Source organism: Canis lupus, chromosome 31 (genome assembly GCF_048164855.1).
Source record: "Canis lupus baileyi chromosome 31, mCanLup2.hap1, whole genome shotgun sequence".
Classification (NCBI taxonomy): domain Eukaryota; kingdom Metazoa; phylum Chordata; class Mammalia; order Carnivora; family Canidae; genus Canis; species Canis lupus.
Window position 1 is genome coordinate 17,397,017 of NC_132868.1, and position 22,164 is coordinate 17,419,180.

General features: G+C 33.8%; 1 protein-coding gene across 7 annotated transcripts in view; it reads left to right on the forward strand.

Moving 5' to 3' along the window:
• The window catches only part of ATP11B (ATPase phospholipid transporting 11B (putative)), a 121,648-nt gene that overhangs the window by 27,012 nt on the left and 72,472 nt on the right, over positions 1–22,164 (forward strand). For 5 of the 7 annotated variants that reach the window (XR_012021779.1, XM_072807543.1, XM_072807538.1 and 2 more), the window contains exons 3-10: positions 5,324–5,413; positions 7,054–7,134; positions 11,608–11,715; positions 11,907–12,035; positions 12,640–12,743; positions 16,110–16,157; positions 18,191–18,255; positions 21,093–21,174. Coding sequence is in view for 6 of the 7 variants with exons in the window: in XM_072807543.1 (XP_072663644.1) it covers positions 5,324–5,413; positions 7,054–7,134; positions 11,608–11,715; positions 11,907–12,035; positions 12,640–12,743; positions 16,110–16,157; positions 18,191–18,255; positions 21,093–21,174 (707 nt within the window). In the remaining variant the exon portion in view is untranslated. Of the gene's footprint in view, positions 1–2,880; positions 2,900–5,323; positions 5,414–7,053; positions 7,135–10,027; positions 10,134–11,607; positions 11,716–11,906; positions 12,036–12,639; positions 12,744–16,109; positions 16,158–18,190; positions 18,256–21,092; positions 21,175–22,164 lie in introns of those variants that run through there. The other 2 variants (XM_072807542.1, XM_072807540.1) reach the window with 2 other exon arrangements.

A 22,164-nucleotide genomic window follows, 5' to 3' on the forward strand; every position in this document is an offset into this window, starting at 1 on the left:
TAGGGTTGCATATTAGTAAGTCACAAGATTGGAGTTTGAACTCAGTTCTGTGTGACTTTAAAGCCTGACTTCCTCCAATTTTACTACTTCTCTGTAAACATTTTATAGTACCAAGGTACTGCTTCACTCACGTATTTTTCCTCATTTCATCTTTTTCTCTATGATATTTTAAGATGTCTTAGTTTATTTTGAAATTGAAAATTACGGAGTAATACTGTCCCAATAGAATTAATTTTCTCTCCTGCTAGAGGAAACATTTTCTATGCTGTCTGCTATGATAGCTAGTAACTATATAGGGCTAGTTAGACCTTGAAATGTGGCTAATGCAACTGAAGAACCTAATTTTTTTTTTTTTTTTTTTTTAGATTTTATTTATTTATTCATGAGAGACACAGAGCGAGAGAGAGAAAGGCAGAGGCACAGGCAGAGGGAGATAGACTTCATGCAGGGAGCCCGACGCCGGACTCAATTCTGGGTCTCCAGGATCACGCCCTGGGCTGGAGGTGGTGCTAAACCACTGAGCCACCTGGGCTGCCCAAGAACCTAATTTTTAATGAAATTTTAATTTACTTTAATTTAAATGTTAGCCATATGCAATTAGTGGTTACCTGTTGGACAGTGCAGTTAGAGAGAATATGAATCAAAGAGACTAAGGGTAAAGTTCTCCTTAGATCATTGCTCTTGCTTAAGAAGCATCTTTGTATTGTCCTCCTCTCCCTTCCAGAATGGCTAATTTTTCCTCTGAAGTCCTAATCTCATCTTTCCAAGGATATTGTCTTAGGCCAAGCTTTCTTTGTTCTGCCCTTTTTTCATCTTTCACATTATTTACATATGCAACATACCTATTAGTGACATCTGTCATTTTGGACAGTGGTTGTAAAGCAGAGGGCAGGAAGTAGATTTATTAGAATCTAGGGTAATAGAAGAGCTTTAGATTAATGACACAGTTCTTAGTAAATTATGCAAGAAATAAAAGTCCTTCTTGAGGGGTGCCTGGGTGGCTCAGTTGCTTGAGTGTCTGACTCTTAGTTTCGGCTCAGGTCAGGGTCTTGGGGTCATGGGATGGAGCCCTGCATTGGACTCAGCACTTGGTGCAGAGTCTGCTTGATATTCTTCCCCTCTTCCTCTCCCTCTCCCTCTACCCCTCTTCACACTAACACACACACACGTCATGTATACACACACACACTCTCAAAAAATAATAAAAATAAAATCTTTTTTTAAAAAGTCCTTGAAAATTTTTTTAAACTTTGAGTATAATTTAAACATAGTAAAATTCACCAATTTTAAGTGTATAATTTGATGAGTTTTGACAAGTGTATAACAACATGTGACCACCACAAATCAAGATATAGAATATATCCATTACTAAAAAGTTAGCAGCCAGTCCCCTTCCTCCATGCCTCTAGCACTAGCAACCACTGATCTGCTTTCTATAACAATAGTTTTGTCGTTTCTAGAATTTCATATAAATACAGTCATATAGTGTGAGTCTTCTTTGTCTGGTTTCTTTGCACATAACAGTTATCCTGAGATTCATCTTTGTTGTTGCACATATCAGTAGTTCACTCCCTTTTGCTGCAGAGTTTAGCTGTCAGCCTGGGATTGGATAGTTTGCATTCTGAATTTGGGTCATTTCCCTTGCATGGTTCTTTCACTACAGTATTTTCCCTTTAAATTTCCATCTATTTTTCCATCCCTGAACTCAAATCTCTGTCATATTTTGTGGTAAGAGTGTAGTTTTCCCTTATGGTTTGCTGTCACAAACCGTGAGAGCTGAATAGTGTCTGCAGGGTAAGAAGCCATAGTTCACAATTCATATTCCTTCCATTTTTTCTGTCCATTTTTTAAATTAAACTCTTTTCCAGTTTCTGTCTGTATTTCGGATACTTTCTAGGACCCATTTTTAAAATCTGGTTTTTGTAACTTTTCTGCTGGGAGTTATAAGACCACTTTAGTCCTCTGCCAGTATTGAAAGCTGAGTGTCCTGGAAAACTTTTTTGGGATTAAATATTTTTATATGATTGTATTCTTAAGCAGCAGTATTGTTTATGATCACAGTTTCAAAAATGTAGATATTTACATAACCATGCCCCCCCTTTTTTTTTAGCGTCTGAAGACTTTCTCTCTCATTACTCCCTTATTGTTCCACTACTGCTTTCTCACACTTTCTCATGTATCCTTCCAAACCAGATTACCTGCTATTGCATAAGCCCATGTTGAACTTCTCAACTACTTTGACTTTGCTGTGATGTTATGTTGATAACCATGTTTTTATTTTTATTTTTTTTATTTTTTAAAGATTTTATGTTTGTTCATGAGAGACACAGGAGAGAGAGAGAGAGAGAGAGAGAGGCAGAGACACAGGCAGAGGGAGAAGCAGGCTCCATGCAGGGAAACTGACATGGTACTTGATCCCGGGTCTTCAGGATCAGGCCCCGGGCCGAAGGCACCACTAAACCGCTGAGCCATCCAGACTGCCCGATAACCATGTTTTTAAATGTAGATTTTATGTTTCTGCAGAGATTGTAGATTTCATGTTTTTATGGAAATGTAAAATTCATGTTTTTGACCACAGATTCAGGAATGTGGGTATTTATATAGACAGTGTCCATTTTTTTTTAAGACTGTATTCATTTATGAGAGAGGCAGAGACATAGGCAGAGGGAGAAGCAGGCTCCTCTGGGGAGCCTGATGTGGGACTTGATCCCCAGACCCAGGATCACGACCTGAGCCAAAAGGCAGATGCTCAGGTGCCCGTCACTGACTGCTTTTCATTTTAATTCTTTATGTATTTCTTCATTTACTTTATTTATGAATATAGCTATTGATATTTTATTCTTAATTTCCCTAATATTAAAATTTTTATTCCTCTTATAGTACAAGTGTCTTGCACATTGTAAGTACAATCTCCTTGCTTAACTTACCATAGTAACTAACTTATCTTAAATTTCAACTTGTTTGAAAAGATTTAGTTTCATAACTATGTTTTGGTTTTCTTACTAATGTCAGAACTTGAGGGAAAAAGGGCCTATTGTATAGTCATATACATAGCTCTAAAGAAGTTACACTTCTATTTTTATTGACCATATTACATAATAACTGAAATAATTTTAAAGCATAATCATTATTTTTCCTTAGAATATTTTTATATTGTTTAATGTTTATTCTACTGTAGTTCCTCATCTACATAAGATAGGGTAAGCACAGAATTTAGACTTGTTCGGTCTGTTAATATATTTGTATTTTAGAAAACCTGGAAACAACAATTCCTAATATTTGTAAGCTGATTTTTATAAGAAATTTTTATTTACTCTGAGTTTTTCCATGTATTGTTGAACTAGCCAAAGAAAATATCCTGAAACCAATTACCTTACTTTTAATTTATGTAATTGTTCTTTTTGAGATTCTAGAAGACAAAACATGTTGTTATTGTTACAATTTAAATAGATTGATATAAACCTAGGACATTGCCAACTTGACTCCCATGAAGTTTTGTGTATTTGATTTGGTGACCAAGGGAGTTACCTGGAATACTCTGACCCCTGTAGGGACAAATGTGTTTTTATTCTAGTTAAGGTCAGCTGGAGATGATATGACCCAAAGTTACCATCTCATGTGCACATTGAGCAGTGACTAGAAGGCATCTACCTCTCTTCTCTCCAGAGCCCTGAACGTAATCCCCAACCCCAGATTCTGGAGTCACTGGTGGTACCACTACCAAAGGAAAATATGTTTCAGATATTTCAGATTAGAACTGAAAATATAATTTCACCTGAAAGAAATTTTGTTAGGTATTATACTGTTCTTTATATATCCGTGGGTCAAACTGGCCTTTGTGGGCTCTTCTGGGAACCTAACCCTACTTATAAAATTCTTCATATGGGAAAAGATATTTCAGGTCTCAAACAACTGATTAAGAAGTGAATTTTTCAACTAAGAAAATTCAGATGTTAGAACCATCTTACTTTGCACCAGAGAAAATTAGGTAAATTGCCTCTTGAGAAACTTTTAAATAGTCAATAACCATTAAGGCTTCATTGCCTGACATCAGTATCTAAAAAAAATTTATTTCAACCTTAAGTATGTATATATGTATACATACATATACAAATACATTTGTATTTGTATATTCTCCTTAAGTTTTGATCTTCAACTATGTATGGAGTAGTAGGGATAAGTGCTGAAGATAGAGCAGTAAATAAAACAATGTTCCTAGCCTGGAGGATCTTACGTTCTACTGAGAGAATGTGTATAGGATAAGGTAACAGTGCTACAAAGTGTTTTCCTGTTTCATATATGAAGTTGTGTAGTGAGCAGTTAGTGACACAAGTAAAGTTTCCACTGTTTTTCCCTACTTATGTGCTGATTAATAATATAACAACAGACACATAAAGGTTAGTATGAGTGAGTTTCTGTCCTAGATGCTTCATAAATATATTAGCTCATGTAAACTTTCTGATAACCCTATATGATACGGTTTTATTATCCTCATTTCATAGAGGCACAAAGTAGGGTACAGAGAGATTACTCTAAGGTCATTTAGTGACTGTCTTACTTTAATAATTGACATTGTGACAAATTTTCATGCCTTTATGAAATATTCTTGGTCGTTATACCAGTGATCACTTATGTATTTTTAAATCTTTTTCACACACTAGGTTATTTTTCCATATTCTGTACTTAACAAAGAATAATGAATTATACCATTTCCTTTATTTCTGAGACTGAGCTAAATAAAATAGGAAACAAATTGTATCTAGTGTCAGCATTTTTATCAGCTCTTATTTATTTTTAACATTAGTTCAGTTTTGTGTAACCAAAGTCCAAAATAAATTATTAAATGTTTTAGATCTGCCATCTCCAACTTCTAAAAACTCAAGAATTTAATAGTAGCAAAATGGATAGGTTCCAGTTTATCTTATCTTTTTTAATTATATTAAAATTGCCTATAAATTCATGACCTGGACATTTCCTTCCCTAAATAGGGCTCCTAACCATATGCTGTCCCTCCCACTTGCCAGGGAACTTTTTTTTGATTGGCTGGCTCCTTCATCTTTTTCTACTCTTTTGACGTATATCCTTGATAGGTGGTTAATTCAGAATAAAGCTGAATCTGGATAAATTAAACAAATAAAAAAAGAAAGAAAAAAAGAATAGAATAAAGGTTCTGGAACTCTTAAAAGCTAGGTAGTATTTGTAGCATCAAGAGTTACATAATTTGTCTAAGAACTTAGTCTGATTTTACTTTTCTTACTATTACATCAATACAATGTATCTTATTTTAAATATTAATTTATCCATCTCTCTCTCTTTTTTTTAGTATACTGTATGGAATTTTGTTCCAAAAAATTTATTTGAACAATTCAGAAGAGTGGCAAACTTTTATTTTCTTATTATATTTTTGGTTCAGGTAAGATTTATCATTCAATAGATTAAGTTTATAGAATGATTTCTAGAAATATATCTTTAGGGAAAAGTTACATTGCATTCTAAATTATTTGACTTTGAGACCATTTTTTTTTTCTGCAGAGCTTCCCCATTGTAATCAGTGAATGTCATGATTTAAACCACATGCAGATTCCTGAAAAATAGCCTCTGAATTTTAAGATTAATTTTATTTTGTTTCATCACTGATATGCTGTGGTGCTAATAACCATAAAACCAATTTTATATTTCAGTTGCTCTGCCTCAAGACATAAATATTTTGGCTTTTAATATACAGCACATGTTTTTGGCACATCTTTGCCTATGGAACCGTCTTGTCCAAGAAAAATCTTTCTTTGGCTTTTCCTTTGTTTTCAGTTGAAATTTTATTTTTATTTTACTTTTTTTATTGTAATTTTTAAGAATCCCCATGAGTATAGATTTTTATTCTGGGGACTATTTTCTTAAATCTGTATTCATTATAAACTCTTTTACAGTTTCTTAATTTTCACATTGTGCTTTTTTTCCTCTAATATCAAGGTATCAAGAGAAGAGCTTATAAAACTTGAGTATAAGTCAAGATTTAAAAATAATGATTTTTATAATGTTTTCTTTTAAAGGGGTTATTCTTTGATGATGATGCATTAGCAGTCTCTTTTAGTGTGGCATTGAATTTTTGTGTAAATTCTGAACTTTTTCTCATAAAACCTGGAATTTTAGAAGAAGAAAAAACTTGCCAACTGATTACTTTAAAGCTTAAGGAAACATTTATTTACTTTTTAAAAAAATTGCTTTCCTTCATGAACAGAGAAGGAACTTTTGATTTTCTGTCAATAGAACATCAGCTTGGTTTTCTTGGAAAAGTGAGAATTTAAACTAAACATGTCCACATAACCCATGCATTTGTGAAATTACTACCTAAGATCAGAAATTCAGCTTGTCTGTGGAATAGAACTAATTTAATTGGCCTATTCAGAGTAAAGGAGCATTAATAAGCCATTAGATCCATTTTTTTAAACTAACCAAACATAATTACTGCAAAAATTTCTCCCGCAATTTATTAAAACCTCAGTTGTATGATTTAGATCATAATTATGGCATCATTTTCCGAGCTCTACCCCTCTGGCTCTGTATATGTAACAGAATCACTGTAGAAAAAAATCCTTTTCCTCGTGCCATCCCTTGTTCTCTCTTAAGTGGTAAATTTGTTCTGAATTCCAGGGTAAAATTGCTGACAGACTTTTCAGCATTTACTAGGAGGGGCAAAGAAATGTAAAATGAGGCTCTGAGCAGCTATAGCTCTGCTTCTAGGCAAATACTGAGGAGGAAGACCTTAAGTACTCTGTTTAAAAGGCAGAGTGATTGAGTCCATTCTAGCAATTTTTGTGGGTATGAAAGATACTCTACTAACTTCATATAATAGCCAACAAAGTGAATTTGGTGAAACTGTAAACTAAACTCTGAGCATGATATCCTTCTCCTATTATTTTTTACTTTGGACAATGATATACACTTTATATAGTGTTCTCAGAATTCCCAGTATGAGATTTTAGATGTTAATAGTGTGGCGTGTACAATATGAAAATAATAATATTCTGCATTTTTTTGTTGTTGTTTAAAATCTAGCTTATGATTGATACACCTACCAGTCCAATCACCAGTGGACTTCCATTATTCTTTGTGATAACAGTAACTGCCATAAAGCAGGTATGAAAATACTTTCTATTCCCCCCCAAGTCATTTAGAAGTTGCTAGATATTTCCACTTCAAACTAACATTTATTGTTGTGAAAATAATTCCCATAAGAAAGCAACAAATTTGTTTGGTATTGCATATGGTAAAATTAAACTGAGTTAAACCACTTTTATATTCCGTCTACTAGGTACTCATGGAATAATTACCATTGTGAAAATATGTTGTTCCCTGGACACACCTAGGAAGCACCCAAAACAAACATTTTATGTGTACAAGGCAATTTATATATGAAACAGATTAAAAAAAAACAGATTGATTATTATAATCATCTTTGTAGGTTTGGCAATATTTAAAGGAAGTACAATTCAAAAGATATATTTCTAGGTAGTGGAGCATGTACTTTTGGCATGACCATTTTTAATAAAAATTATATAGTGTTTCTCTACGTTCTACAGCTTTCCCTGGTGATGTTGATTTTTATATAAAGTAATACCCTAGGGGAAATAGCTTCAACCAAATCTCGAACTAATACTAAAATGTAGGTATAGAAAAGCAAGATTATTAGATACAAAGGCTGAGTAAGAAATAAAGACATTCATAGAAATTTCATTTGTATATAGTCACTCTAACTTCTCAAAAAATCATGTCAGGGGCCCAGTTAAATAAATGATCCTTCCACTTGAAAGAAAGTTAATTGAATTTTCTGTTGTAAATATGATAACTTTCCATTTTATAAGATTTAGGGATAAGATTTAAATTGGCATAGAAATAAAATTGACAAAAATTCTATAATTCTGGGATGTAGTATGTTGTTTATTACTTACATAGAATGTTAAGAGGAATCTATAGATTAACAGTTATGTTATATATCTAGTGTGTCAGAATATCATGCTACTACTTTCATGAAGTTTGATTTCCTTTCACTGTTCTGTTGGAAGCTAGAATTTGTGCAACTCAATAAGCATTGAAATCACTTCATACAGTTACATATTTACTTGGTTTTGTAGGTGTCATTTATTTCATTGAAGTAACATATATTTGTCTCTGGACCTCTTTTCTATATATACTTTACTTTTTAGGTGATTTCATTTAGTCTAGTGGGTTATAGTAGCATTTATATGTTGATGGTTCTCAAAACAATATGTATCCTGAAACTATTCCCTGAATTCCAGACACATATACAAATGTTTGTGCAGCATCTTCATATTGATATCTTAGGTTTTTCCTGACCACCATTTCCCTCTCTCATTCCATGATCTGGTCTTTTTTCTTCATATCATTTGTCACTACCTATTCTATTAAATAAATATTTATAGGTTATCTGTTACCTTCATTTGAATGTTTAGCTCTATGAGTCATGTACATGTTGGGCCTTCAATAAACATATGTTTGATAGATGAATGAGTGAATGAATAAACCTATTGAGTATTTTCTAAAGCAATGTAAAATGTGAACCTTCTTGCCCTGATTTCCAAATATATTTGGCCAAATATAGACTGAGTTTAATTGAAATATGATGCCATTAATTGAGTTGATAAATAGTGGTAAATTTATATCTGCAAAATGAGAGAATTTAATATGACAATAACAATTGACAACCTGTTATCTTTCAAAATGAGTTAAGTACAACATGTAAAATCTAAAGATAGGAAATAGGAAGATTATACCTCAAACCTGTACTGGTATGGCTGTTGCAGTTGAGTACTAAATTTACTTGAGAGCTTTTTGATAACTAAGACAAAAGTAGAAATATGAAAGGTCATAATTTTCTTTTTTTTTTTTATTTTTTATTTATTTATGATAGTCACAGAATGAGAGAGAGAGAGGCAGAGACATAGGCAGAGGGAGAAGCAGGCTCCATGCACCGGGAGCCCGATGTGGAATTCGATCCCGGGTCTCCAGAATCACGCCCTGGGCCAAAGGCAGGTGCCAAACCACTGCGCCACCCAGGGATCCGAAAGGTCATAATTTTCAAAGAGAAAATTTGATCTATAAGGATTTTCTCCCTTTTTCAGAAAGAGTTTCAGAACTCAGACTTTCCTCTTGTGCAGTAACTGTTCCCAAGTTTTGTTCATTCAGTAAACATCCAGTGTTTACTGTTCAGGTTTATATATATATATATTACTACAGATTAGTGGAATGAATTTTGGAAAAATTATGAAAGTGAAAGTTGCTGTGTTCCAATCTTCCTTCCTTCTCTTTGCACTTTTTAAAAAGCCTTTGTGCTTTTATCAAAATAGGAAAAGCTTTATTATCAATTACTTACACTTTAATATGAACGAAGATGTTATTTTGTTTTTTAGCTTCTTCCATTCATACATATTAAGTCTTCTCTCTAGTTGTAAGATAGTGTTCTGGTAAGTATCAGTCTTTACCGTCTGTGAACCTAAAACTTGTGAAGTAGGAAAGGTAAGACCAAATACAATAATAATTACAGTTTAAATAAAGTACTAGTAAAAACCAATGAGCTGTAGGTGTTCAGAGAAAGGATGGAACACTTCATCTAGATAATCAGGGAGGTTTTGTGAAATAAATAATTAAAAGGAACCTTGGAATATTGGTAAATGACAGTTGGTGAAGAAGACGAGATAGAAACAAACAACTCAGGCAAAGGCTAAATGCAAGAAAAGCCAAGGCCTGTTTTGGGGAATGACATGTCTGACTAAATGTTTGACCCTCTAGAGGGAAGTATTTAAAGATAATACTGGAAATGTAGATTGGTACTAAATTAAAGAGGCTGGAAGATTCTTTGCTGTAAGCATTGAGAGTTTTCAGGGATTTTGAAAACGATAGTGAATTAAAACGATATTTTGGAAACATTAATCTGGCAATCAGTAATATGTAGGGTAGATTAGAATTTGTGAATTTGTATTTAAAAGATGATGTTTTTATCATTGTTGCTCAGCTGTTAATGTCATCTGACTATGGAAAGAATTGTACTTCTTGACAGTTTCAGAAGATATTTTGGCTCTCAAATTTCTCTAAAATTGACATGCCACATCTTAAATGAGGTCAGTGTAAGTTAAGTATCTTAAGAGTGCTTCCTCAAAAGGTTTCCCCCTGAAAAAAAAAATAGACCTTCAAAGCAATCCTTATATTTGCTTTGTATTTTATAGCGTTATATTTTTAGGTAATAGATACACATAGTTTTCAAAAACTGAAACAGTACAAAATAGCATATAATATTGACCCTCCAGTCCCCTGTTTTCTTCTCCTGATATATTTGTACATTAGTCCTGATATTTATGCAGAATATTCACATAGGCAGGCATATTTTTTTCCTATATGATACGATAGAACACAACACATTGTGTACCTTTATTTTTATCACTTAATGCTATCTCTTGAATATCATTCCGTTGTCTATACATATGCTACACCCCTGAATTCTTGAATTTTGTCTAAAATAGCACAAGAAGTCTTTTTTACTTTAAAAAAAATTGCCAGTCCTTAAACATTTAATCAAAGTATTCTTTCTGAAATTCTTTTGTCTGTGCCCCCTTTTTAATGATGATGCATATAGCCCTACCATATTTTTTCAAAGTACATACTATAATTACTTCTGTTGGTCTGTTGTTTAAGAAAGTAAAAGAACTTGACCTCATTTCAAAATCTGTTCATTTTGCGGCACCTGGGTGGTTCAGTAGATTAAATGTCTACCTTCCATTAAAGTCCAGGTCGTTGTGCTCTCTGCTCAGCGGGGAGCCTGCTTCTCCCGCTTCTCCCAGTTCTTCCTGTTCTTGCTGCCTCTCACTATCTCTTGTCACGATTTCTGTCTCTCTCTCAAATAAATAAATAAAACCTTAAAAAAAATCTATTCATTTCTTTCTCTGTCGTCTATACTTTGTGAATTTATATTTTATGATGAAAATATCCTTTTTACATAGAAGGAGTAGAAGTTACCAAAAGATTGAATAGGTGTTAGGAAAAGGTAAGAATTAAGAATGACTCCTCAGATTTCTGCTAAGAGCAATTCAGTAGATGTTGATGTCATTTGTCAAGATGGGAAACATTGGAAATGCAACAGATTCGGAGGGATAACATGATCAATTTAGTTTTGAAGTGTTTACTATGACACATCAAAATGGAGATATTAAGAATGCAGTTGAATATTCAGATTAAGAGTCTGGAAGAGAGAGGTGGGCTAAAGATACAAATTTCAGGGTTTTTTGAAGACACGGGGATAGTTAGAAATCCTAGTGAGAAAATGAAGGGTGAAGAAAAGGGCCCATAAGGGTGACATAGTAGGATCCTTCTGTAAGGCCTAGAGAAGTACTATGAAAACCAGGAACGTTTTCCCAGAAGAGAGTGTTTCTTATAGGAATGAATGTCAAATACCTATGAGTATGTGCATCAAACTAGCCTAATATAATTCTGGTGAATGAAATGTTTTGAGGAAGTTTTTATGTTTCTTCTTCTCATGTGATAAAAATATCTTCTAATTATATTTAATAAGGTATTTTTTTGTTCTTTTGATATTTACAGGGATATGAAGATTGGTTACGACATAACTCAGATAATGAAGTAAATGGAGCTCCTGTTTATGTTGTTCGAAGTGGTGGCCTTGTAAAAACTAGATCAAAAAACATACGGGTATGTGTTCAGTAAATAATGGATATCAATTATATTTTGGTATCACAAATTCTAATCTGATTCTATTTTAGTTAAAACCCTATTTTCCTACCTTGAAATATTGTGATAGGCCATCTGTTTAGAACTCAGTAAAAATAAGTCTCTGCCTTGTAAAATCTATATATTTACTTTTCCCCCATAATTCCTCATAGGTGGGTGATATTGTTCGAATAGCCAAAGATGAAATTTTCCCTGCAGATTTGGTGCTTCTGTCCTCAGATCGACTTGATGGTTCTTGTCACGTTACGACTGCTAGTTTGGATGGAGAAACTAACTTGAAGGTTTGTACATGCATATGTATAATGTTGCTCTGGGTGAGCAAATGTTTTTGGGTTGTAGTGACATTTTCCTTTGATCAGCGAAGGAAGAAATTTGTTAAATCACTAAAACTTTTAAAAATTATAAACTTTTTAAAAGAAATAATGTTATGTATTTATTTCAAGTGTAGCCTCGTGATTTAATCAAGTTAAAGAAAAATGGAAGGTGTTTTTAGGAAAAATCCTTTAATATTTTGGTGCTTTTTTGGATAAGAGACACCTTTAAATTGTTCTGAGTTTTCAGAATATGAAAGTGAAAATTAATATTTTTCCTATTAAATAGCTTTATAATAAACTTTGAGCAAATAGTGACTGTTAATACAGACTTAATTTTTTTTATATGCAAATAGCCCATATAGACAGGTAATCATAGTATCTCCTTTTGCTGTTTTTTATTTACCAGTCTTCTTTCTTCTCTGCTATCTAGCTAAGTGATCTCAAGTACAATGTACAATGATTTAATCTGAAAAGAGATTTGAAATAGATGTTATCTGAGGTCCCATTTGGATCCTGAAACTGCAATGTAATCCTTTTTTTTTTTCTTTTTTCTTTTTTTAAATTTTCCCAGACCCACGTGGCAGTTCCAGAAACAGCAGTATTACAAACAGTTGCCAGTTTGGACACCCTCATAGCTGTGATAGAATGTCAGCAACCAGAAGCAGACTTGTATAGGTAGGGTATATAGTACTGGATTATTTCCTAAGAAAAGACAGAGCTACAGAAGTAGAATTGTTGGATTAAAATTAATCTATTTGGTCTTTGACACATTACAGAAACATTGGACTAATTTTTATTGCCATGAGCAAAAAATGTTTAGGATGGAATCACTCTTACACCACACACAAAAATAAACTCAAAATGGATTAAAGACCTAAATGTGAGACCTGAAACCATAAAATTCCTAAAAGAAAATATAAACCGTAATCTCATGGACATCATGTCTATCAGTGTATTTATAGATATGTCTCCTTAGGCATGGGAAACAAAAGCAAAAATAAACTGTTGGGACTACACCAAATAAAGAACTTTTGCACAACAAAAGAAACCATCAACAAAACAAAAAGGGAGCCTAGTGAATGGGAGAAGATATTTGTAAATGATATGCCCTGTAAATGGTTAATATCCAAATATATAAAGAATTTAATTCATCTCAACACCAAAAAAAAAAAAAATTTCAATTGAAAACAGGTAGAGGAGGGGCACCTGGGTGGCTCAATCAGTTGAGCATGTGACTCATGATTTCAGCTCAAGTCATGATCTCATGGGTTGTGGGATGAAGCCCTATGTGCGGCTCCTTACTCACCTGGGGTGGGGCGAGGTGGCAGGGTCATCTACTTGATATTCTCTCTCTCTCCCTCTGCTCCTCCCTCCACTTGAGTGTGTGCATGCGTTCTCTCTCTCTCTCTCTCTCTCTCTCTTTCAAATAAATAAATATTTAAAGAAAAAACAAAATGGGTAGAGGACCTGAATAGACATTTTTCCAAAGAAGACATACAGATGGCCAACAGACACATGAAAAAAATGCTCAACCTCACTAATTATGAGGGAAATGCAAATCAAAACCACAGTGAGGTATCACCTCACACCAGGCCGAATGGCTGGTATCAAAAAAGTAAGACATAACAAATGTTGGCAAGGATATAAAGTGAAGGGAACCCCCTAGTGCACTGTTGGTAGAAATGTACTTGGTGCAACCACTGTGGAAAACTATATGGTAATTCCTTAAAAAATTGAAAATAGAAATATTGTATGATCCAGTAATTCCAATCCTGAATATTTAAAGAAATGAAAACACAGATTTGAAAAATATATGCACCCCTAAGCTTATGGCAGCTTTATTTACAATAGCCAAGATGTGGAAGCAACCCAAGCATTTACTGGTAGATGAATAGATAAAGAATTGAGGGTAGAATATCACTCTACCATACAGAGAATGAGATCTTTCCATTTGCAACAACATAGATGGACCTCTAGAGGCATTATACCAAACGAAATTTGCCAGAGAAAAACAACTACCATATGATTTTACTTACATGTAGGATATAACAAAACATGCAAACAAAACCAGATTTTTAGAATCCAAGAACAAATTGGTGGTTGTCAGAGGTGAGTTGGGAGGGAGATGAGCTCCTTTGCTCCTTTAGTTCTACTTTTCCACCCCTTAATTTTTAAAACTCTGATCAGCACCTGCACTTCTAGGAATTTCCTCTAAGGAAGTAATGAAATTCTCCTAGGAATGCATCCTAATGAAAATATGAAAAGATATATACACAAGGTTGTTCAGGGCCACATTGTTTAGACTATCTGTAAGGTTGAAAAACCTACACTTCCATTGGCAGTGAATTAATAAATTATGGGGTAACCCCAAAATGCAGCGCTGTATGTGGCCATTAAAAATAATGATGTAGGGCAGCCCCGGTGGCTCAGCAGTTTAGCGCCGCCTGCAGCCCAGGGTGTGATCCTGGAGACCCTGGATCGAGTCCCACGTCAGGCTCTCTGCATGGAGCCTGCTTCTCCCTCTGCCTGTGTCTCTGCCTCTCTCTGTGTGACTCTATGAATAAATAAATAAAATCTTAAAAAAAAAAATAATGATGTAGATCTATGTTTTTGACAGGACATGTTAAGTGAGGGAAAATGTTACCAATAGTCTGAATGGCATGATTCCATTTTGTTTTTAAGATATATACATGAAAAAAGTCTGGAAAAGATAAATCCAAAGTATTAACAATGTTTATATTTGAGTAGTTGAATTAGCAGTGATTCTTATTTCCCTCTTGATGTATTTTAAAACTGTCTGAATCATTTTATAAAATGTGTGTGTTTCAGTGTAGGTAGTCTTTATAATCAGAAAAGAGAATAATGAAACCATTTCCACTTTGAATCCAGTTAAAGTGTGAATTTGGAGAAATGGCCAGGGAAGTGCAAGATAAGTTAATCCAGTATGGAACTGGCATAAATAGAGAGGGCGATGTTAGAATGAAGGGTAATAGGACAGATGAAGGCAAATAGGTCTCTTGTTGGAATTTAGCTCAGGGAAATTGGACATCATCTCCAAAAGATACTCAGGGAAATAGTAGCTAAATTGGTTCTTTGAATCTAAATCCAAAGTTGAGGCTGGAATCAGGACTATCTGAAATTCCATTAAGTGGAGAGAATAAAAAAAACCTTCAGTGCTGTTCCCTGATAAAGGGAGCTGAACTAAGTAGAGGTAGGAGATTAGCAAGAAACAATGAAACCAAAGTCTACAAGCATCTATGACCTGGAAATGGGATAGTAGGAGCATTTAGAAAGGAATGCTTATTTCTTTGCTTAGTGAAATGATTAACATGTAAGTTCTGTCTGTACTTTGCTTCACTATGGAATTCACTTCACTATTGAAGAAAGTGATTGCACACTTGAATTGACTGTGTGCTATGAAGCTGTTCTGGTTGTAGAAGTTAGAACTGAAAGGCTGGGCTGTGAAACTCTATTATGATAACAGTCCACTTACTTTAAATTTCAGGCAACCAAAAATTTAAAAAGCTCTCGAGTTCACTGACAGGTTTCTGCTTTTTACTTTATTCTCACCACTTAACTCACACATGGTCGTTGTTCAGTGAATATTTATGAATGTGTGCATGAGTCAATTAATGAGTGAATGAAAGATTCTAGTCAGGAGACCTAATAAACTAGTATGAAATATATGAGCATTCATTGTTGGCTAAATAATATATGTATGTGATGACCAAACTGATAATAATATATGACATTTTCATTGCCATTTTGAAAACAGTTTTTCATTTATTACCTCATTCATAATTAGAGTGGAGATGGCAACAATATCAGTTTTTTAAAGCTTAATGACTGATAAGTATTTACTTATATAATTTCTAACAAAAAATGGACCATTCCAAATACAAAAGGTCAGTTTTGTTTCATGTATAAGAATAGTGCCAAAACTATCAAAAAATTTTCACCAACTGATGTCCTAAGTAAATATTATTGGGTGTTTTTGTTTTTTGTTTTTTGTTTATGGTAACATGGTGAATTCTTTGATAGATTCATGGGACGAATGATAATAACTCAACAAATGGAAGAGATTGTAAGGTAAGAATAAATTTGCGTTATCCAGTTACTATTATATGAAAATTGTATTATTGTATTGGAGAGGGACTAAAGTGAAGTTAAAGGGAGATTAGGTAAGCAGCATATCATGGGAAAGGGTTAATTTAAAAACATTTAACATCTGATCTTCTAAGTGAGTAAGGACAAAAAAAAAAATCCCATGAAATGATGTCAAAATAGTTTAGTAAGATTATATGTGTACTTGTATTTCTTACTCTGGTAGTATTAGGTAATAACATAAAAGTGAACAGCCATTCTTATTCAAGTGTGTACACATTTAAACCCACCACACTTAAAGTCTAGAATACAAAAAATGTTTTATGTAATGTGTGACAGATATAAATATCATAATCAGTGGCCAATCTAGAACCTCTTATTTACTGTTTTGATTGGTTTTTTTGTTTAGTTGGTTGTTGTAGTGTGTTTGCCCTTAATATTCAGGTTAATTTCTAACTCCTGCCGGAAAGGCTTTGAGTTTCAGAAATGTGCTGGTATGAGATTACATTGTTACTCATGACCACAAAGCCATATTGAGAATAAATCTTGGAATTAGCCCTTGAACTTCCAATCCAATTAGATTTCACCAATTTTCTGGAGATGTGTTCAGTTAGTATTGGCTGCATAAAATAAATCACTAACATGAAGAGTTGAGCATTTTTTTAAATGAAGTTACCAAAACAAGCTACCTAAAAAACGTTACTTCAGCCAATTCACATTTTTAATAAACATTAACATAGGAGTACATTCAATAAACTCTTCAACAAAGTCTTTGTAGGTGTAGGACCTCTTCCTGAGTAACTATGACTAGATGTTATTTTGATTTCTAGACTGACATAGTGGGATATATATGTGGATACATAATCTGAATTTTGTTAAGATGTTGTGGCTAGTAAAACAAAAGATCAGTTATGTTACCTAGCCTCTAAAATGGTTAAAAAGATTAGCCATATTCTTTGCTAAAGCAACCTGAGTGAACTGATGAATTCTTTTAATTTGAAGCTTTCTGTCATTATATCCCAATTTTATATATCAATGTGAGCTCAAAGTTTTTCTGTTCATCGTTGGAACCAACACCATGTGAAAAAGAACTATGTTATCCACGGAGTGTGCTCTAAATATGACTATCTAAATATGCTCTATCATACTTGTTAACAATGTCACAAATACCTGATCCTCCTTGGTTCCATTGGATTTTTTAGAGTATTTGGATTTGCAGACATCTTCAGATTTGGTTCAGATTCTGTTTGATTTGGGTAACTGTATATGTATGCTTCAGAAAAACATAAGGAATATCAACAAAATTAAGGCTTTTTTACTTATCCATAACAGAGTCTTATCATTTTGCTATCACTAAGAAAATACAATTTCCTTTCTCATTATTCCTTCTCATTTTATATCTCCTTTATGGAGAGAAATTCAAACAGCAAGAAGATCTGTGCTCCAAGGATGTGCAATGCAAGTAGTCAAGTTGTTATGTCAATCTTGCATAGAGGAAATACTAACTCATTACATTATGTTTTATTATCTAGTGTAATTTTAATTATCCAGAATTGATGTATTTATATACAAATCATACTACAATTCATGTTTACATTGCATTTTAATTCTGTATTTTCCGTTTAAAAACTTTAATCGTGTTCAAAATTTTTAAGTTTCATCATGTTAAATATTGTTAAATATTTTTTTTGTTGTTAAATATTTTTAAACCCTTGGTAAATCTTTTATTGTGTTTTATGTTTAAAAATCTTGAAACTGATGGCTTTGTGAATTTATAGGTGTAATCTTATTTCTGAACCATTGATATTAAAGTGACTGAAATACTAAAGCAGGTATTTGTTGTTAAGATCACTAACATCATAATTGACCTAAACAGCTTTACAGTACCTGAGATTTCACTTTTATATGGAAGCAGTGTTGTAACTGTAGCTCAGGGATTTTCTACTGAAAATGCCATGTTAGAATTTAATTGAATTTTCAATATATTCAGTGCTTTTTCTTTCCCCCCCCCCCTCTAGACCTCTGGGGCCAGAGAGTCTCTTGCTTCGTGGAGCCAGGTTAAAAAATACAAAAGAAATTTTTGGTTTGTATATATTTAAAATTTTTAATTATAGATTCACGTTATGCTTTATATATTTTTTCTTTAGAGAGAGTGCATGTGAGTTGGGGTGGGTGGGTGGAGGGAGAGGGGGAGAGAGAATCTTCAACAGGCTCCATGCCCCACGCAGAGCCTGATACAGGGCTTGATCTCACAACCCCGCGATCATGACCTGAGCTGAAACCAAGAGTTGGACATTCAACTGACTGAGCCACCCAAGTGCCCCTCTATAAAGTATTTTTTAAAACATAGCATTTATGGTCTTTTGGTTAGAAAATTTACTTAGTCAAATATTGTCTATAATAATTTTCTTACAAAGATTTGTGTTACTAAAATTCTGTGTTGTGTTTTTTAGTTGTTAATCCCTATTTACTAGAATCCCTATAGACTAGAACCTTGCCTTTCTGTCTGTGGATACTTGTGAAACACTGCTAAGAAGCTAATTTTGGCAGTACTTTTAATGGTGGTTGAGAACCATATAATCTGGCAACATGATTCAATAAACCACCTATATAATTCCATTATGATTATTCTTAGATTGGATTAATAAAACCACTGACTCATTCTTTCATCTATTCATTCAACCATCCATTCATTGCCTAGAATAGGCAAATTCATAGAGACTATATGGCAGATATGATTGGAATTTATACTGACTGGATCAAAAAGATGAATAAATGGTATGCAAGTGATGAAGATCTAAATTAATTCACATGTTCAGAGTCAAATCTAAGCAAATTGTAAAGCCTTGATAACCTTTAGCTGTCAGCCAGATCCTCCCATTTTAGGAATGGCCTTTCATATACTGCCCAGCCTGTGTTATTCACTGAACATTTAAGCTTTTCAGATTCTCTTCTTCATTTTCTTCTTTCGGATTAACTGTGCTGTATGTTATCTCTCAGTATGAAGCTCTGTGATAAAGAAATGCATATCCTTTAAAAAAAAAAATAGCAAGTGTCGATACGGTTGTAGAGAACTTGGAACCCTTATACAATGCTGGTGGGAGTATAAAATGTCACAGCCACTGTGAACAATAGTGTGGCAGTTCCTTAAAAAGTTAAACCTAGAATTGTTTTATGACCTAGCAGTTCTACATAATGATCCAGCAGTTTTATTCCTAGATATATACCCAAAAGAATTGGAAAGTAAGTGTTCAAACAAAGACTTGTACAAGGTGTTCATAGCAGCACTGTTCTAGCCAAAGGGTAGGAACTGCCCAAATATCCATCAACTAATGAATGGATACACAAAGTGGATAAAGAAATATTATTCATCGCTTCTCGGCCTTTTGGCTAAGATCAAGTGAAGAAATATTATTCACCCATTAAAATAAAGTGCTGATGCATGCTATAACATGGATAAACATTGAAAACATGCTAAATGAAAGAAGCCAGACACAAAAAACTACATATTTATAATTCCATTTACTTGAAATACCTAGAATAGGCAAATTCATAGAAACCAGTAGATTTGTGGTTCACAGGGCTGGGGAGTGGACGAGAATGGGAAATGATTGCTTAATGGGTACAGGGTTTTCTTTAGGGTGATGAAAATGTTCTCAAGTTAGTGAGCGTTGTACAACATTGCAATTGTACTGTCACCAGATTGTACACTTTAAGATGACTAAAATGGTAAACTGTATGTTATGTATATTGTAGTTAAAAAAAAGAAAACCATAGTCCTGTCCTGAATGCCAAAGCCAGAGAATACTTCCCGAGGTTTTAGACCCTCTCATGTAATGCTATATTTTAATACATGTCTCTAGCAGGAACACCTTTCACATTCTTAAAATAAAATGTATATTTTTGAATGCCTTTAGCTGGGTTCTACTGTAGTCTGCCTCAGCACCATCTCTCTCTGGCATATCATTCTGGCTGATTTCTCACATTTCTGTAGTTTCAGTGGTTTTTGTCATCTGAGTTATAATCCCTGCCTCTAAAGAATACTAGTGAAAATTCCAGGACAATTTTTTAGAAAGAGCATCATGAATCCTACACTACTTCTCAAATTTCACTAAGGATGGATGTGAATATTTATTGATCAATCATTTCTCTGTTTCTAGACATTTTGCTATTTTGTCATACAAATCTCACAACAATTCTGAGGTATTTTTTCCTATTTAAAGGTGGGAAAAATGAGACTTAGATTAAATAACTTGCCCGAGGATACAGAACTAATTAAGTGGCAGAGGTAGGACTCAAACTAAGGTCAGACTCCAAAGTTTTTTATAAATCTGGTCTTACCTAATTTCATTCACTCCTCAATTTTAGACTGTTATTACTGTCATTCTTGCTCATCTCAGTCATTCACATAGGTACTCATGTTTAAAATAGCACTTTCCTTATGTTTACTTCATTTATTCTAACAGGTTTCCATATTATCTCTCCAGCGGTAGAAAATTATGTCTCAACCCCAGATTCTGGCATTTAGAGCCTTTCAAACTCTGACTGCATTCCATTGTTCAAAGTGCTTTTCCATTTCTGTCATTGTTAACAGTGTTTGCTCTATCTTTAATGGCCTTCCCTGCTATCTTTGCCTTTCCAAATCCTTTTCCTCCAACACTTTCAACTCTAATAATATCTCTTTCATTCAGATATAGTAATTATAACTCAGAAACAGAGCCTTAATGCCTTCCCCATCCAGCAGGTTGAGTGACTGGAGTTCCCCAAAATTGGACTTGGAAGACCTTTTAAAACATCCTAAAAGACTTAAAGGCAAATTGTAAGAATAACCAGACAGTACATTTCCTTTCATGCTAGTGAGGAAATCTGCCTTTTGAAATATGCCAGAGGATTATTTTAAAAGACTGTTTTGTTTTGCAGGAGTTGCTATCTACACGGGAATGGAAACTAAGATGGCATTAAATTACAAGAGCAAGTCACAGAAACGATCTGCGGTAGAAAAGTAAGAAAACTATTTTCATTTATTTACTCATGAATATGTGCATTATTTATATATGTATAAAGTATGTATGTAAAAATATATGTTAGTCAACAAAAGATGGTATCCTTGAAGATAGGGATGTATGCATGTAGCATTTTGCACAATGTTTGGCATATAGTAGGTGCTAAATTATTACTTTAAAATAAATACTGTTGGATTTAATGGAATCACTTGATCAAACTAACCCTCCTGCAGAAAGAAATTACAAAATCTGGACATATATTTTTTTTTTTTTTTTTTACATAAACAAGTCTTTGAAAATACAGGAGAGTGACACAAAACAGAAGAAAATGGCAGTCTACTCCTGAAAGGCAGCAACAAGGGGAAAGATTTAAGAATGCAGATTTTTGCCTGAAGGCATTCCCCAATTCATGTGCTGCATAGGGCATCAGAGAACTTGAGCGTTACAAGATTTAGAGGTGTTAGAGGACAAGTTTAAAGCTGGAAGAACAGGCTAGACAGAGGAAAACCAGGTAAGAGGGAGCCACAGAAGGGAATGAACTCCAAAACCTGCACATAAATTATGCCCAAATCGTTGGCTGACTGTTAGAACTGTGCATGTGCAAAGGAGACCCCCAGTAGGCTTGGCAGAAGAACAGTACCAGGAAGCTGAAAAAACAGAGCAGATAATTTTGCTGTTGCCTGTTGCAGTGGAGACAGTTTGATATTTGAGCCTAGCCAAGTTATCTTCCTGCTAGAATGAAAATCTGTACTCTCTGAGGAACGTATGAGTACAGAGTCTATACAACCAATTATTTATAAAATCCAATAATGTAATAAAAAGTAAGTAGACATGTAAAGAAAATGTAGCATGTATTTAAGAGAAAAAGTATTCATTAGAAACTGTCTCCATAATGTTCCATATCTTGCAGTTAGCAGGCAAGATCTTTAGAGCAGATCTTTTAAGTATTTTCAGGGGTCTAAAGAAAGATGTAAATACACATGTAAAAT